The sequence below is a fragment of the Mirounga angustirostris genome, unplaced genomic scaffold, assembly GCF_029215605.1.
Source record: "Mirounga angustirostris isolate CCGP_5_RB_7025 unplaced genomic scaffold, mMirAng1.0.hap1 SCAF_3, whole genome shotgun sequence".
Lineage (NCBI taxonomy): Eukaryota > Metazoa > Chordata > Mammalia > Carnivora > Phocidae > Mirounga > Mirounga angustirostris.
In genome coordinates this window covers 162,108,518-162,122,922 of record NW_026991711.1, presented here as the reverse complement: position 1 = coordinate 162,122,922, position 14,405 = coordinate 162,108,518, and the positions used below count along the sequence as shown (strand labels likewise).

The 14,405-nt window shown below is 40.3% G+C and overlaps 2 protein-coding genes across 7 annotated transcripts in view; both read left to right on the top strand.

Annotated features, from left to right (window-relative positions):
- ALS2 (alsin Rho guanine nucleotide exchange factor ALS2) overlaps positions 1–4,986 on the top strand; it is a 75,014-nt gene extending 70,028 nt beyond the window's left edge. For all 6 annotated transcript variants that reach the window (XM_064586925.1, XM_045868205.3, XM_045868206.3 and 3 more), the window contains 5 exons: positions 334–379; positions 603–664; positions 1,236–1,385; positions 1,605–1,701; positions 3,650–4,986. In XM_064586925.1, the coding sequence (XP_064442995.1) occupies positions 334–379; positions 603–664; positions 1,236–1,385; positions 1,605–1,701; positions 3,650–3,688 (394 nt within the window). In that variant the 3' untranslated portion in view covers positions 3,689–4,986. The remainder of the gene's footprint in view (positions 1–333; positions 380–602; positions 665–1,235; positions 1,386–1,604; positions 1,702–3,649) is intronic.
- A 6,136-nt stretch (positions 4,987–11,122) lies between these two features.
- Positions 11,123–14,405, top strand: part of MPP4 (MAGUK p55 scaffold protein 4) — a 46,999-nt gene continuing 43,716 nt past the window's right edge. Inside the window, exons 1-3 of the mRNA XM_064585833.1 lie at positions 11,123–11,159; positions 11,506–11,643; positions 12,734–12,855. Of these exons, the coding sequence (XP_064441903.1) occupies positions 11,123–11,159; positions 11,506–11,643; positions 12,734–12,855 (297 nt within the window). The remainder of the gene's footprint in view (positions 11,160–11,505; positions 11,644–12,733; positions 12,856–14,405) is intronic.

Sequence of the window (14,405 nt, the reverse complement as noted above, 5' to 3'; positions counted from 1 at the left end):
ACGAATGTGTAATCAAAAATTACCAATCCTTAATCAGAAAGTACATTTTTTCAGTAGGATAATTTGACGGTAAAAAATACAGTAAAACTGAGTGAAGGAAAGATTTTGGCTAAACCTGGTAATATCCGTAATGTATGGGGAAATTGTAGTATACATTGATAGGTCCCTTAGGAACATGATAGAAACTCTTAAATTACTTCTGGAATGTTTATTAAAACCTTATCTGTTATTTTAAATGGGACAGGGAAGGCAATGTAGCCACCAGCTGTTTTTATGGGGATTAATCTATCACAAGTAACAACTTGTATTAACAGTGTGTGGATTCCATTGTAGGAAATTTTGGCCAGCGACCTTGTCAGTCCTTGGAGAGAGTAAAAAGGTATAGTAAATTATAGTACATTTTAGTTTCCTCAGTAAATATGCTTTTCTTTAATGTGGGATATTTGAAATAGCAAAACATTTCCATTTTACTTTGGTAGAATAGTAGCCAAGCATGAGTTACTCACTGAAGAACCACACCCTGCCATCAGTATCATTTATTTTTTACAGTTACTGCAGAAGACAGCTTTCCTCTTTGACCTTCATAAATTCTCTTTTTGCAGGTTTTGCCAGCTACAAAAGATGCTTGTTTTGCCTCAGCTGTAGAATGTCTGCAGCAGATCAGGTAATCACTGATTTGTTAAAAAAACACATACATCAAAGTAATAGCTAGTCTATTAAGATATTAATGAGATCTTATCTTTACCTAAGCTCTAAGTGCCCCCTTCACTCCTAGAAGGTATCACACTCAGCCTGGAGATCAGAAAAGGCTCTCTTGAGACATTTGGCTTACCTTTTACTCTACAAGGCCGTTGTATTTTCAGAAGATGTGGAGAGCCTACCCAGAAATGTATCTACATAATCACATCTGTAGCCAAATGGAAATTAACCAAACTTAATTACTCAGAGAAGAGCATATATTAGGAGAATAAGGTCCTACATGGTTAAAGGGGGTAATCTTATGATTTAGTGAATTCTTCCATGTGAACCATAGATAGCTGAGGCATCTTTTCTCAAAGAACCAAGGGATTACTGTAGTTATCCCTTCCAGCAACTCATTATGCCTGATGTGTCCAACTTAAGACACATAAGTCCCAGGAGGGTATATTGTCAAACAGTTAATATTTAATATTGAACAGTTCTATTAAGAAAAATTACAGGATTATTATTATTTTTTTTTTTTTAAATAACAACAGCACAACATTTACCCCGTCAGACAAACTTAAGGTCATCCAACAGACTTTTGAAGAGATCTCTCAGAGTGTCCTGGCATCACTTCAGGAAGACTTTTTGTGGTCCATGGATGACTTGTTTCCTGTTTTCTTATATGTGGTGCTACGGGCCAGGTGACCAACCTTTTCTGACTTGATTATTAGGGACTCATGATTTTAATAAGTGCTTTTTCTGAATTGATGACAGTAATGTGCTCCCCCACTAGAAAAAAAACCATTTCTCTTTACCCATTCCACTATGGTGAGCTGTTCTTTATTTTCCCTTACATAGATTCAGAAGGAGGATGTACATATAAACAGATATAATTCAGTATTTTTTTCTCATTGGGGCAGGATTAGGAATTTAGGCTCTGAGGTACACCTCATTGAGGATCTAATGGACCCATATCTTCAGCATGGGGAACAGGGTATAATGTTCACCACCTTGAAGGTAAGTATAGGTAGTATTTAATTTTCTTTTATCTTAAAATCTGTCCTTAATTTACCATATTATAAATCTGTAATTAACACTGTCTTCTTTATACAGACGTTTAATGAAAATATTAAATGCCTTTAGAGCACATGTTGTTAATATTTTAAAATATATTAAAGTAGAATCAGTTACTTATTCTTCAAAATACTAAAGCAAATTACCCAATCTTCCCTATAAATTGATCATTCAAATCAGTAGAAATGCTTATAAAGGTAGACTATATAAATGTAACTCTAGAGAAGAAACAGTAAGGATTTGTAGTGTCCAAAAAAGTATCCATCACCAGAGCTATTTAATGGAAATGAGGGTAAAACAGAGAAGGCAGTGTGTATATAATGAATATGAATTGCATCTTCTCTTTTCCCCATGAATTTACTGTAAACCAGTATGTTACAAATAAGGTTCTGTAATCTGAGTACTCTCTAGGGATTGTTGGAAGTCATTTTAGTTTCCCACCTTGATTTTTCTTAGAGTCTTAGAATAATTCTGAAGTATATTGGAAGAACAACAAATAGAAAATGGCATAAACACTTCTGGAAAAAAGGAGAATAGATGCACTCTGCCAGTTAGTAAAATATTATAAAATTACAGTAATTAAGATAGTATGTTATTGTCACAGGAATGGACATTACCCCTAACAGAAGGAATAGACAGGCAAATTAAAATGAGAAAAAACCTAGAATTTAATGTCAGGTTTAGAGCTTGGATTAGTTGTTTGAACTTTTCAACTGAAATACCATTAACATTCTCCATTAAAAGGGCTGAAAAAGGTGGAGGGCACCTGGGTGGCTCAGTTGTTAAGCATCTGCTCAGGTCATGATCCCAGGGTCCTGGGATTGAGCCCCGCATCAGGCTCCCTGCTCCCCTGGAAGCCTGCTTCCCCCTCTCCCACTCCCCCTGCTTGTGTTCCCTCTCTCTCTCTCTCTCTCTGTCAAATAAGTAAAATCTTTAAAAATAAATAAAAGGGCTGAAAAAGGTGGAGAAACTGGGGAAAGTATTGGCCACCAATGACTTACATTTTTAGTATTTATGTTATATGAAGAGTATCTCTCAACATATCAGCAGGGGAGAAACAAGTGATACATTTATATGTAGGGAAATGCTCAACCTCATTGAAAATTACAGTACTGCAGATTTAAGCAAGAGGCCATTTTGAGCCTACTAAATCAGCAAGGACCTTTTAGAATTATAACCAGTGCTGGTAGGGGTATAGTGAAATCAGAATTATGCCCATATTGCTGATAATGCATTAAATAGCAGTCACCCTTTTAGAAAACTGTTGTTAACGTCGATATCAACAACATCGAAAATGTTCTTGGGGTTTGAGTAATCCTACTCCTAGAGATTTATCCTGAGGAATTGAAGAATGAAAAACATACATGGTTTGGCTGAGGTGTTCTTTGTAGTGTGAGTAACTTCCAAACCTGGATACTTCCAGAATCACCTAGGAATGCTTCTTAAAAATTCATTCCTGGAAATTCTGACTCACTGGGTCTGGAATGATGCTTACTCTTAATTTGTAGTTTCTTAAACATACTAGATGATTCCAGTTACAGTTGTTTGTATACCTTATAATGCTCAGCATATTCTAAATGTCCACTCAGTAGTGGCTTAGCCAATTATGGTATTTCTACTTAGTGAAGAATATTAAACAGCTTGTAAAAAGTTTCTTTATTTTAGAATTAGTAGAAGGTGTGCAAAATTTTCTCTCTACTAATTTACAAGTATGCAAAATAGACATTGGATGGGGGACTGGAAGTGAACAGGGAAAAATAAAGCAACTAACTGATTTTGTTGGCCCTAACAGTATTTATCAGACATTTCCTTTCTTTGGTCTCCTGTGCACTGCTATGTTTATGTGGCTTCTTTACAAGTAAATTTTAAATTGTTTTGAACTCTTTTTCAGGCATGTTACTACCAGATCCAGCGTGAGAAGCTTAACTAGGATGCACAACAGCTTGACAACTGGATTATCTGTAGGATGCTTTAGCACCATCTGGCGTCTTCCTATAGTGGCAAAAAAGAATGGTGTTGAAATTAGGACGTTGTGTTATTTTGGTGGTTATTTCGGAGCCTTACTAATGATGATAGCCCTGAGCCCAGAAAAAAAAAAAAGACTATGATTTAAAGGGAGGGTTGAAAAGGAGATCAAATTCAATTAAACCAGTTAAGTCCCCCAAATATCATAACATTTACTGTTTGGAAAAAGGACATCCCCTCCTACAGTAAGGAGTATGCCAGCTACGTGAAGTTGTAAGAAGAATTCTCAGTACAGCTTCTTACATTAAAGAAGTTAATAATTTTTTTGAGTTTCAGGTTTGCCTGCAGTTACCCCAGACCCCTTTGCAAGGAGCAGATTGTACTTGAAACTACAGTAGCCACACTATGCCTTCCTGAATTCCTTGCAGTCACGTGTACATCATGCTTCTTTGCTGAGGGAGGGGAAAGAGGACCTTCTAAAACTGCAGTTTTAACTTTTTCTAAGCTTCTCCACCAGGGTATTCATGATGGGAGAGGTTCTATGCAGTGACTACCGCACCCCGACCCCAAACATGGAACACATATAAATAGGAGTCTTCTGCCTCCTGACTAGAAAGAACATAGGAGTTTTGTTCGTGGATTCCTTTCAGTGCTATGGAGTGAATACACTGGAATTCAAACACTGACTCTGAGCTGCTATGGAACCTCACTCGTCCGTGTGCAAATGCTGTATTGCGAGGCCTGTGAATGAGAGCCCGAAGAGCTTTTGCATGTGGGCTGTGTTTTGGAGCAGGACTAAATTCTGGGAAATACCGAAGCAAGGAACTGCATCCATCCTTGACCTAGTGTTCTGGTTCTTCCCTGTACCTCGCACTGAACTCACAGAGGGGAAGAAAAAGGAAGCAAGCTTTGGCTTTTCCCATCTCAAAAGTATTGTAACACTTCAACATTTTAGTGTTTTGCCTTTCACCTTTTTTTTTTTTTAATGTCCTGTTGTAAATGGTTGGTTTACACTATACAAGTAACACTAGTAGCTGTTTTGAATAACATAGGTGCTCTTTCTCATCTCATCTCCTACACACCATGGTGAGCATATGGAGTATCCTCCAGATTTATGTTAACATCAGCAGGTGTTAATCAATTTTAAAAAAGGATCATGGTTTCTGCTCTACTTTATAATCAAGACATGTTTATTAAAATACTGTTTCGGAATGTTGGCTGTAATGTAACAGCAATTTTCATAATAAAAGACATTCATCTCTATTAGGTTGTTTTATGATTGTGTAAGAAATGACTCGGGCAGCTTAAAAATTTAAAAGAAACCCAGGCTTGGGTGTTTCATTTATTTTATTTATTTTTTTGCCCGAATTCATGCCTCTTTGTATTGGCCTCAGAGGTCCCTCTGGGGTTTTAGAGATCTCTGTCTTTAAAATAAACATAAATTCATAATTATAGCACCTTCGCTGACAAAAAAAATTGACTTTCTGATTCTAATATCCCTAGGACAGGGGTCTTAAATCTATTATTTCTTTGAATAAAAGGCATATTTTGATAGTCACTGTTTTTTTTTTTTTTTGTCCTCCTGAACAGATTCAGGGAAGGGAGGAGAGAGGATTTAAAATTCCCCTTGGAACTACTGTGCATTAATTAGCTACCTCCCAGTTGTAATGTCTTCTCAAGAAGCCTTTCCATGTCACCACTGCTCTCTACCAGAAGGTGGCTGCCCATTATTGGAAAGGAGCCAACACTTGATTAGTTTATGTTAAACACCCTGCATTTCCATTAGAGATTGTTTTGATTTTAGGATAAACACAGATTCAACATTTGGCAAATTTACCGAATGTCTGATCCCTTAAGAGAGATACAGGGGTAGTTCTAGAAATGAACAAAGACTTGAGACCCACCGAGAAGTTCTCAAATGATGGTAGACTGTCTCAGTTCTAAGAAAAACATGTTTTAACTCATCTTTTTATTGGAGTTTTGAATGGAACTTTCCAGTTACTTTAGGCTGATACTGTACCTTTCAGATACACCTTTCAGGTAGCATAGTAAAACCAAAAATCTTCAAATTCTAAATCTAAATCTCCAGGCCACTGTCTATAAGTAGAAATACCTAGCACTCCTGCCGTAGGCTACAGATCTTTCACATGTGCAGTGAATGCTCATAGCAGCGCTGTGAGGCAGGTATTAGCCCCACCGATTTTGCAGACAAGGAGTGGCTGGGATTTGCTCACTGTTAGAGCTGAGACTCTAACCTAGAACTTCCCTAACTCTAATTCCAGGGCTCTTTCCTACTACTGCTGCCAGAGATGGCACTTCATAGCTGGGTTATGCATTAAAAGATCGTAAGGTGGGGGCGCCTGGGTGGCTCAGTCGGTTGGGCATCCGACTCTTGATTTTGGCTCAGGTCATGATCTCAGGGTTGTGAGATCCAGCCCTGTGTCTCAGGAGGGAGTCTTTTGAGACTCCCTGTCCCTCTCCCTCTCACACTCATGTATGCACTCTCTCGCAGATCTTTTTTTTTTTTTTAAAGATTGTAAGGTAAAAAATGAGTTGAAAACTTAATAACATTAGGTGTTTATGGTAAAATACGGTGTGCTCAAAACGGTCACAGAAGTATCACATTCCCAACTTGCATTTTCATCAACAGTGGAAAGCAAATGAAAGCCACCTGTTTAATTTCGAGTAAAGGGGCTGATAAACCTCTAACAATAGTCATTTGGTCTTTATTCCGATCTGCCCTGCTGTGAGCAGAACCCTTTAGTTTTATTCTGGGTTATCTACTTCCCAGTGTGCCTCCCACCGACTTTCGCACTTAATGTGCTTCGCTGCAATATAAAATTTTCAAATAAAGAAGTAACTCCAATCTGAGATAATGGGTAACTATTAAGTTGAGGACAGTCACTTGGTAGCGAACCTTCCAGAAGGAACTTTTTACAGGCCTTATTATTATTGGCTGAAGGGTCTTCCATCATATTCTCATAACATGAGACAATAAGGTTAATAGGTCAGCTTACTCTCTGGTATCTCCAAAGTTTTTCCTTTCATTAAAAATGCTATTGTCTGTTGGGGGGTGTCTGTTAGGGAATGGTCAACAAAAATAATTTTTTTTGGTGTTAACTATGTGGTGGCATTTTGAGAGAAAATACCACAGTGAAGGTTGAAATGATATAAATTAGACCTCCCAGTGTAAGGAATACTTAAGATTTGTGACAGGGGAAGCTTATGAGTAACTTAGTGGTTAGGCTGGGTTAGGCTTCTGTGGATTAAATCAAAGAGGATGTGCAGAGATTTTGTCTAGAACAGTGAGGTGACTTTGGCAGCTAATAGCCCACTAGTATTTTCTACCAAAGCTTTTCTCTGGATAGGAGCAATATTGCATGTTTGCGGTCTTGCAGGTAAGAGACTCTGTCAAATGATCCTCAGTTACCAGAAGAGATGTATAAATGTCCGTGCTTCTGTCAATTTTTAATAGCTACAAATAAAAATCTGGGTAATTCAAATGGTTTAGTTTCATTGTTACCCAAATCATATGGAGAATTCTGTGATTTTGGAAGAGCAGGTTTTGCTTTGGGAAACTGTTTAAGTATGGAATAATGAGTTGTCATGCAGACAGTAAAACTGACCATTTGTTCTAGCCCTAGTCGACAGCATTTTGACCCACAGGAAGCTGGGCCATTTTTGTACGGGCTGTTACTTATCATTAAGTTTTCAAGTGCTTTTTCAGGCTTTGTTTAGTAGGAAGCATTTTTTTTTTTAAAAAAGAGCTTAATAGGGGTAGGGGGAATGATTAATAGTTATCACTATATTTTAACAAGTTCAATCAATACTGATTTTTAAAGTAATATTTAGGACAAATTCTTTATAAGTCCATAACACTAATGCAGCTTCTCAGTTAATAAGACCTGGTGATCCTTCCTCTGTTATTTAATTAGTCCAGAATTGCATATTGTTGGGTATCGACTTACTTGCAGCCTCAATCATGAATTCTCGTCCTCATGACAGCAGAAATAGGTAAGTTCTAACTGACAAACTTGGTCCAGAAGTCATGAAAAGGCAGGGAAGAGGGATTCTAGTCCTTTGCCAGGCACTCATATTTTTCAGGTCTAGTCCTGGAAACAAAAGAGGAAAACTGGATTTTACTACTTGTTAACTCTACCGAATACCCCTTTGGATGTCAGATTCCACATCTGAAAAACGAAAGTTTTTCAAAGTTTGATAGGGAAGGAGGTTGAAGTCAATATAACCAGGCTGAGGAAAAGAGGAAGGGCACAGGCCTCTGGAGTCAGCGGCTCCCACCTCAGGATTGACGTCCCAGCTGCTCTCCCTGGGCAAGTATCGGCCTTTTACTTCCATATTTTGGCCTACCATTTTTCCTCCCCTTCTCAACCACTGGAAATACAGCCCAGACCCTGCTACAGGTGCCGAGGCTTCTGCGTGAACCAGAAAGCACAAGGTCCACCTTCCAGACCCTCTGCAGACATGACCCACGCAGAAGCCGGACACTGAGCGGGCTAATGCGTAAGAGAATTGTGAAGCGGGTTGTGAACTGAAGCATTGCCATAGTTTTCATAGACATCTGGAGAGAGGGAAAACCATTTTCTGAGGTTTCCTTCTATGATTTTTTTGTCTTACCTTGGGCTAATACCAGGGACTCCGTGGCTTAAACAACAGATTTTTTTTTCTTTCAGTTCTGAAAGCTGGAAGCCTGAGATTAGGGTATGAGCATGAGTGGGTTCTGGTGTGGTCCTTCTTCCCAGCTTGAAGAGAGGCTCCTCGCCGTGTCCCTCACCTGGCAGGGAGATTCACGGAGAGCAAGCTCTCTGGTGTCTCTTCTTACAAGGGCATTAATGCCATCATGGGGACCCCACCCTCATGGCCTCATCTCAGCCTAATATCTCCCAAAGGTCCCACCTCCAAATACCAGCACAATGGGGTTGGGTCTCCAACATCTGAATTTGGGGGAACACAATTCAGTCCACAGCAATTTGTCACAGGAACCTGATGGTGACCACCATGTTTAGAATTCACCTAAGTTGTGGAGATGAAAATCACTGTTTATGCCTCCATGGGTGAGGAGCTTTTAGTCAACATGAGCTTTTGAGAATATATGAATTCGTTATCTGCAGCCCTACAGTTAGCAGTAGATTTATTGGAAGCTATATTAATAATTAAAACTCACTATAGAAATCACAGTCTATCTGTAAATCTCCCTCACAAATCAGGTCATCTCAGGAATGCGCAGTCTGGTGTCCCCGGCTGCAGCATGGACAGGCCTAGTTTGGCACACTGGCATTTGAGCATTAATATGGAAGAAATGTGGTCTACCTTACTTACGATGCACAGATAGTAGTTGGCTCGTTTAATCTGTACTTCCTCTCCAAGGACGTAATTTATGAACCGCCCTTTGGGTAACATTTCCAGCAGCTTCTTGAATATGATGGCTTGGTGTCAGACCCATCTGTTTGCTCTGACTTTTGTCTATCTGGAAGACACTCCACCTCCCTTTTCTATTTCCTACCCTCCATGCTCCCCTCTTGGGAGGAAGGTGAGTCATATGTGCAAATGTTGTGCTAAATGATTCAACAGAGGCTCAAAAACTAGAACACAGGAAAATGGAAGGGTTTAACCTAACTCAGTTGAGGCTGGGCAGGGCAGGTGGTGGTGGGCATGGCAAAAGCATGTGATGTCAGGTTTTGGAAGAGTCTAGCAAACTAGAATACTTCAGTGTGACTGGGAAAGAATGTGTATGGGAGAGTTGTTTAAAATTCTCCAACAGCTTTCTTTCTCACTGGGAATTTAGAGACAACACAATAATGATCTGTCTTTTTCGAGATAGCCTCCCTGGTTCAACCCCACAATCTGTCTAAATTCTAGGCAGGGGTTCTCAACCATATCAGATGCAATATCCCAGTCTCTAACAACTAATTTGCAATACTCCTTTTTAAAAAAAATCCCGATTTATCCTTTATTATCCTACTTGGATAACAAATGTTGTTGGTGCCCTACCCATAGACCGTTGGTCCTTACAGTTTTGGTGCAACCCAGGCCAAATTCGAACAGCCAGCCCCTGCACTCACTACCTGAGAGCATGCATGTGGGAGGCCGGAAGGACTAGAAGTAATGTTCTCTGGCAAAAGCCCTCAACTGATGACCAGCAGCACTGGTGTATAAATACCCCCACTTTCTTGTACCTTATTCCCCCAAGGCATAAGCTCCATAATGCCCAGAGTGGTTACTTGCTTGATACACCTGTCACTGGCTTTTCCCCCGGCCTTGTCTCAATATCCCACTCTGCTACTGGTGTTTCCCAGGATCACTTTGCAAACAAATCATCCCACTAGAATCCTTGCTCTGATTTTGGGGAAACCCAAAATAAGATACTTCCTTACACACAACTTCAAAAAAAGGAAATCTATCTGTATCATGCCCTAGTAATAAGATGTTAAATAAATGTTGTCAATAAGACATTGTATATTTCAACATGTAAATATGAAATACCACTACACCAAAAGATATAATGAAACAACATATTTGCACTTATTAAAAAATCCAGCCAGGGACGCAGATACAGCTTGATAGTGGTGTGTTATAGTGATACCCTAAATGCTATGTTTTTAGGATTCTAATGGGATGATTTGTTCAGAAAGTGATCCCAGGAAACACCAGTAGCTGAGTAGGATATTAAGACAAGGCAAGGGGGAAAAGCCAGTGAGAGGTGTATCAAGCAAAGCAGCTTTACCATTATTGACAAGATTTTCTGAAACGGTGAACAACTTGATATAGTCCAAGCAAAACAAAGTAAATTCATTTCTCAATTACGGTAGTAGCATTTCAGAAAATTCAACATATGTTGAAATAATGCCAAAATACTTTGTGTTTTTAGGTAAAGAAAAGTTGGGTTCTAGGCTCTGATAATTAATTATAAGGGTGTTCGGAGTTTTTTTTTTTAAGCAACATGAAAGTCCAGTGAGGTGTTTTCAAGTTATACCAGGGTATAAGGTGATTTTTCATCATATAAGGCAACTTCTGTGAAACTTCCACAAAGAGCAGTGAGCATGTTCCCTTTGCCCTCATTTTCTTAACCCTCATTTTGCTGGCTGAGAAGTAGAAGTGATGGCCGGAGCTCCAGCCACCATTTTGGAGCAGGAAGATGGGAACCACACCATACCCGAGGGAGGCAGAGCAGCGAGCTGGAAGGAGCCCATTCTCTGAGCACTTCGTGGAGCAAGGCTGCCCTACCAACCCTGAACTGTCTCTGCCTCTACACTTTTACATAAGCAAGATATAAACTTCTACCCTGTTTAACCACTATTATTTTGGGTTTCTGTTTCTTGAAACTAATCCTTCCCAAAGCCACATAGAAAATAACCTTTAAGAGTATGCCTCAGATGTAACCATGCCTCTTGCCATTGTGATTGGTGCCACGAAGAACTGTAGGTACAATGAGAGGGAACACGGCACATGAGTGGCGTCAGGCCAGGGAAGGCTCTTCTGAGCTCTGAAGGACGGTAAAATTAACTGGGTGAGAAATAAATATTTGTTTGTCACTTGTTTAAAAAAAAAAAGAGAGGGAGAGAGAGAGAGAGTGGGAGGAGTGTTCCCTGAAATAGTAATGCTCTCTCATAGGGCTGGTTAATTTAGAGAGTGAGCTCTACAGGGCAAGTGTTTTGTTTGATATGGGTCCCTGGGTGTAGCACGGTGCTCGACTTGCTCAAATAAATGCTGTTGAAAACACATTCCAGTGCGTGAGAGCTGCAGGGCCGGCGTGACCGGAGTGAGCTGTGTGCTGTTTACAGTCTGCTCCCAGGGCTGAATTCCGTCCGAAAGCTTGGGCAGGAAGGATACAGTCAGACAAAGGAGCAGATCCACTGGACAAGGAGAACATGAAACCCTCTACGGCAACCAATCCGGAGAATGGTATGTAGTGCCTGGACTCCTTTCTGGATCAGAAAGGCCTTATAACATCACTGTAGATATGAGATCAAATTTAGGGGCAGGGGTTCTGATAGATTTATTGTGATTCTTTTAAGGAACTTGTTGGACACTTCAGAGTGTCCTACTACCTCTATTAGTGATGATTCTAAGCAGTTTTCAAGGCAGGAAGGAAAGAAATCGGCACAGTGGGTTCAGAACCTCCTTTTTTCTCTTATCCCACAATGTTTTATTTAAACTTAGAACTTCACAACTTGTTCACATTCAAAATATCACTACAACAAATAGAATGCCTATGAAAACATGTAAAAAAATCCAGCATTGATTAAAATCTGTTCAGTTTCTTTAATCAGTGGAATCCTGAGATTTGTATTAAACACCTATTGGCAGGTAGAGTCAGGTTTTTTTTGTTTTTCTTTTTAAGACTATTTATTATTTATTTGAGAAAGAGGGCACAAGCAGGAGGAAGGGCAGAGGGAGAGGAAGAGGGAGAGAGCATCTCAAGCAGACTCCTTGCTGAGGGCAGAGCCCAACTCAAGGCTCAAATCCATGACCCTGAGATCATGACCTGAGCCGAAACCAAGAGTCCAACGCTTAACGCATTGAGCCACCCAGGTGCCCTGGCCATTAGAGTTTTTCAATAACACTTCCAATAAAAACTTTCAGAAAGTGTGAAGACAAATGACTACGTTTGAATTAGAGAAGGAGGATCCAGAAAACAACGAGATAATTTTGGAATAAACCAAAGGCCGATAAGGTGGGGGAAGGGAAAGAATATTGCTCTCATAAAATCTGACATCTGTAAATGATCTATTATTTCATCTAAATTTAGCCACAATCCTATGGGAAGGATAGCATATTATTTTGCCACAAGGAAACTGGGTTTCAGAGAGTTGGATGACTTTCTGAAGTTCACACAGTGATAGAACCAGAGCTTTTGGCCTTAAATCCAGCGTCATCTCATTCCTCAGGAGCCCCTGTGACCCATCCCAGGAGTCTGAGTTGTCTTTCACACTCACACCTGCCTTTCTTCACCTCCACCGGCCACTCCACCTCTGCCCTCTCCCTTTTCCAGGTCTCTCCCAGATCCTGAGGCTTGTGCTGCGAGAGCTGAATCTGTTCTACAGCCGAGATGTGAACGGAGTGTGTCTCCTATATGATCTTCTCCATTCCCCATGGCTGCAGGCTCTGCTAAAGGTGTGCACCCCATTACCTGGAGGCCTCTGCTTACTGTGGGAGCTGAAAACTGCTCACCCAACTGTGCCACTCACTCATTGGTCAGGTGGCAGGAGATTTCAACTTGGTAAAAGTTCTTAGAAGGCAATTCTTTGGTGTGTTCTGAGAATTTCCGACATGGGTGTGGGGGTACTAGGGGATGTCTGTAATTCATCTCAATTCTGACACTATCCGGACATAGCATCAGATCCCATAGGGTAAGGGCTCGGTCTCCCAGGACTGCTGCCCCCTCCCCCCATGTCAGACGCCAGTCACAAGCCCAGGCTGTTACCTGTACTTCTGACCAACTGTCTATAAATCAGAGGTTCCCTAGACCTCCTCCTTGGGTGTGATTAATTTGCTACAGCCCACAGACTCAGAGAAACATTTTACTTGCTAGATTACCAGTTTATTATAAAAGGATATTACTCAGGAACAGCCAAATGGAAGAAATAAAGATGGCAAGGCATGTGGGAAGGGGTGCAGAGCTTCCATGCCCCCTCCACTCTCCCCTAGATTTCCACAAGGTCACCAAACCAGAAATTCTAACAAACCCAGTCCTTTGGGGCTTTTCTGGAGGCTTCATTACGTAAGCACAGGTGATTAAGTCATTAGTCAATGGGGATTGATTCAACCTTCAACCCCTTCTCTGTTCCCCGGAGGTGGAGGTGGGGGTAGGGGGTGGACTGAAAATTCCAACAGTCTAATTACATGGTTGGTTCTCCTGGCAACCTGCCCTTAATCTTAGGTGCATTCCAGAAATCACCTCATTAACATAAAAAAAGGCATCTTTGTCACTTTCCTCACTTAGGAAATTCCAAGGGTTTTAAGAGCTCTGAGCCAGAATCAGGACCAAATATATAATTCTTATATAAATCACAGTATCAAAGCAATTCTCAGAGAAGAGCTACACAAACCTCTTAGCTTACAAAGGATGAATTTAGGTGGGAAAGTATATGGCAGTTTCTCTTTTCTCCCCCAGTTCCTTTTCTTCCAGAGGACCCTGGGATCACAAAGTGGCCACCACAAATGGCCATCAACAGCACCCATAGCATCTGTCTACAACCTTTTGTCCTTGAGGCTAAAACTCAGGACAAATAAAATGCTTTAAAAAAAATTGTTCCTTTTTGGGGCATCTGGGTGGCTCAGTCGGTTGAGCATCTAACTCTTGGTTTTGGCTCAGGTCGTGATCTCATGGGTTGTGGGACTGAGCCCCACCTTGGGCTCCCAGCTCAGCAGGGAGTCTGTTGGAGAGTCTCACCCTCTGCCCCTCCCCCCACTCTCTCAAATAAATAAATCTTTAAAAAATTATTCCTCTTTGTTTCTTAAAATCAGGAAATAAGATATCTACAGTTCTGTTTAGGTATCTTAAATTTTTCTTATCCTGAAAATTTCTTTTTTAAAAATTTGGCTAAAATTTCATGCACTGTACAATAGCATCTACTATCTGATTATAATTTTGTTCAAATGCTTTTTTTTCAATTGACTACTTTTAATCCTTTTGTTACTCATTCTTTTTTTTTATTATTATG